The following is a 2672-nucleotide window of genomic DNA, read 5'->3' as shown; positions in this document are numbered from 1 at the left end:
CGGGGCCCCGGCCCTCGCGCTGGGCGGCGGGCGCGGCAGGGCGCGGCACGCCTCTCCACGGTGCTCTCGTTCCCCCCATGATGGGGGTCTGCCTTCTTTTTCTTGAGATCCACGCCGGGCGAGGGGGGCGGATCGGGCGGGCGGGCGGGGAGGAGGGGAGGGAGGGGAGGGAAGCTTAGCCATCAGCTGCAGTCGAGCCGAGGCGGCGGCAGCCGCTGCAGCTGCACCGCCTCCCGTCGCGCCGCGGTCGCCGCCCCCTCAGCGCCGTCGCCGCGTCGTCACCCGCCGCAGCCTCTCCGCCTCCGCCGCCGCCCCCTCCCGAGAGTGTGGTGGCGGTGCGACAAACAGCCAGGCTCGGACTAGGCGCATGCGCCCAGGAGGGGAGGGGGCATGCGTAACGACGCTGCTAGAGATGCCTTTCGGGGCCCAGAGATAAAACTTCTGTGATGCCATGCGTGACCTAGTAGTGTCCCCAGCTATGGGCGTGTGTCCACGTTGGAGCCAGGTGTGGTGTGGACGCGAGAATAGCTCCGCCGTTCGTGGAGGCAACCGATGCGAGTCGACTGGTGTGTGTCGTCGTGGTTTCGTATCAAGAATACTCACTCACACGACATGTTTGTTTTATCTGTATGCGCGACATTTTTATCAGCCACCACAGGCCCCGGCCCCGCGCCGCGGTAGCGCGGCATAACTGATTGGCGGCGTGCTTCTTTTTTGAGACGGCAACCGACCGCGCTCAGGGAAGCCTAATGAGGTGCGGGTTTCTGGCCTACGGCCCATGCTGGATCAGCTAAAAAGAAAGAAAGAAAACAGACACGCCAAACGAGGGATGGGACGAGGACAGGGTCCCCACCTGCACGAGCAGGATTTTGGAAGGACGATCAGGTGAGCAAGCCGGGAGTTCAGTCGTCAGTCAGTCGTTCCCCTTTCCCCTCCCCCATCCACACAACGACCGCACACCCGAGCACTTGTACAACCACTATACACATGTGGGCAGCCACTCACTCCTCGCGAGTACGCCCTGGAGACGGCACAGTACAAAGTATTCGGCTCTCCGCATCTACGCGGTGCCTCGGCCGCCCACGCGAGCATCATCCCGTGGACTTCTCAGCAACGCGGCGCACCTTGCGATTGTAGGCCTTTTTGTCCGTCTGATACAAATGCGCTGCCTCCGGATTGGCAGGGTTCGCGCAGTTGGGATCTGTGAGCAGCGACCGGATGGCTATAAAAATGGAGCTCACGGAGTAGATCGGCGACCAGTTGTCCTGGATGAGGTCCATGCAGAGAGTACCATCCGGGTAGATGTTGGGGTGGAACTGCACAGAGCGGCAGGATACCGAGTCAGCATCGCCATAAGGGCCCTGGGCCGGGGGGCAGGGACGTACCATCTCCGAAGTGAAGCGCACGCGCGGCGGCTTGTCGGGGTACTGCTCCGTGAACGTCAGCCGCATGGAGAAAATCCCCCCCTCCCACGGCGTGTCGTCAGGCCCAAAGACGGTGCCGCCCCAGACGAAGAGGTTCTCGTCGGATAGAGGGCTGGCGCTGACGCCCTCCGGGGGTTGCTGTTTCATGGTCTTCAGGTCGGACATGAGCCGCAGCGTGGATGGTTTCGTGGACATGGCCGCCTGGACGTTGATCCGCTTCGTCGCCTTTTCCGCGGGGACCTCGACAACGATGGCTCGACCATCGGCGCCGAACCCAGTCATATCGAGGCGCTGGTAAGTCAGAAAGAGGCCCAGCGTGACCAGGGCCGCCGCTCCTGCCTTGGACGCCTTCCGCGCGCGGGCCAACGCGGTCTCGTCCGCAGTCTCAACGAGCCCTCCCCCGCGGAGGCGGAGGACGAGGTGGAGGGTCGACTCCTTCTGGATGTTGTAGTCCGACAGGGTGCGGCCGTCCTCGAGCTGCTTGCCCGCAAAGATGAGCCGCTGCTGCTCGGGCGGGATGCCCTCCTTGTCCTGGATCTTGGCCTTGACGTTCTCGATGTTGTTGGATGGCTCGACCTCGAGCGTGATGGTCTTGCCGGTCAGCGTCTTGACGAAGATCTGCATCGCGAGCGCAGGGTGGGCGTTTGCGAGGAGCAAACAGGCGAAGAGAAGCCGCATCGCGGTTGCGCCAGCGCTGCCAATCGCGACGGAAGCGCCAGCGCTGGCCGAGAGAGCGGACGGTCGTAATTCTGCGATGTTGGCGAAGTGTTTACCTCGTCCGGGATGTGCAGCTCCCGTCCTTCCCCGACTTCGCGAATTCTGCGAGTTTCTTTCTTCCTTTCTTTCATTCTTCACTGCGATCAAGACCCCCCCCCCCCCTTCCAGGGGCCAATCTATCTGGGGTCTTTCGACCGAGTCTATTACCTGTCTGGGGTCCTTCATGGTGCACCTCGACCCTGTCCGTGTTTGTTCCCCCCCCCCCCCCCCCCGAAATGAACTACCAGCAAGGGCAACAATACACCTACAGCGAGGGGGGGGCAGACCATCCCGGGGTCCCCACAGAGAATCGACCCTTTCAGGAGGCCACCACACTCGAAGATATTGAATTGACGACCCGGTTGTGAGCGCCCATTACGAGGGAGTTCGTGCCCAGGCCAGATGTCAAGCGGCTCAATCCCCGTTTGACGCAGAACTCCGTGCTTGGAGGGCCTCCATGCGGCACGTCCACGGCATGCCCGCCGAGAATGA

At 62.9% G+C, this 2672-nt stretch overlaps 2 protein-coding genes across 2 annotated transcripts; both read right to left on the bottom strand.

The window, feature by feature from the left end:
• Positions 1-1091: 1091 nt before the first annotated feature.
• EMIHUDRAFT_78158 (hypothetical protein) lies at positions 1092-1619 on the bottom strand (the record flags this gene model as incomplete). Its single annotated transcript, XM_005783717.1, has 2 exons — positions 1092-1316; positions 1386-1619. 2 exons carry the CDS (start codon positions 1617-1619, stop codon positions 1092-1094), a joined length of 459 nt encoding a protein of 152 aa, XP_005783774.1.
• Positions 1620-1820: 201 nt separating this feature from the next.
• Positions 1821-2048, bottom strand: EMIHUDRAFT_49883 (hypothetical protein; the record flags this gene model as incomplete). The annotated part of the gene is made up of 1 exon (XM_005783716.1): positions 1821-2048. A coding segment is annotated over one exon (228 nt), but the record flags the coding sequence as incomplete, so codon positions are not given.
• Between the last annotated feature and the right edge of the window lie 624 nt (positions 2049-2672).

Source organism: Emiliania huxleyi (assembly GCF_000372725.1).
Source record: "Emiliania huxleyi CCMP1516 chromosome Unknown EMIHUscaffold_1774, whole genome shotgun sequence".
Classification (NCBI taxonomy): domain Eukaryota; phylum Haptophyta; order Isochrysidales; family Noelaerhabdaceae; genus Emiliania; species Emiliania huxleyi.
Note: the sequence above shows the minus strand (reverse complement) of the source record. Positions and strands in the feature narration are given on the sequence as shown.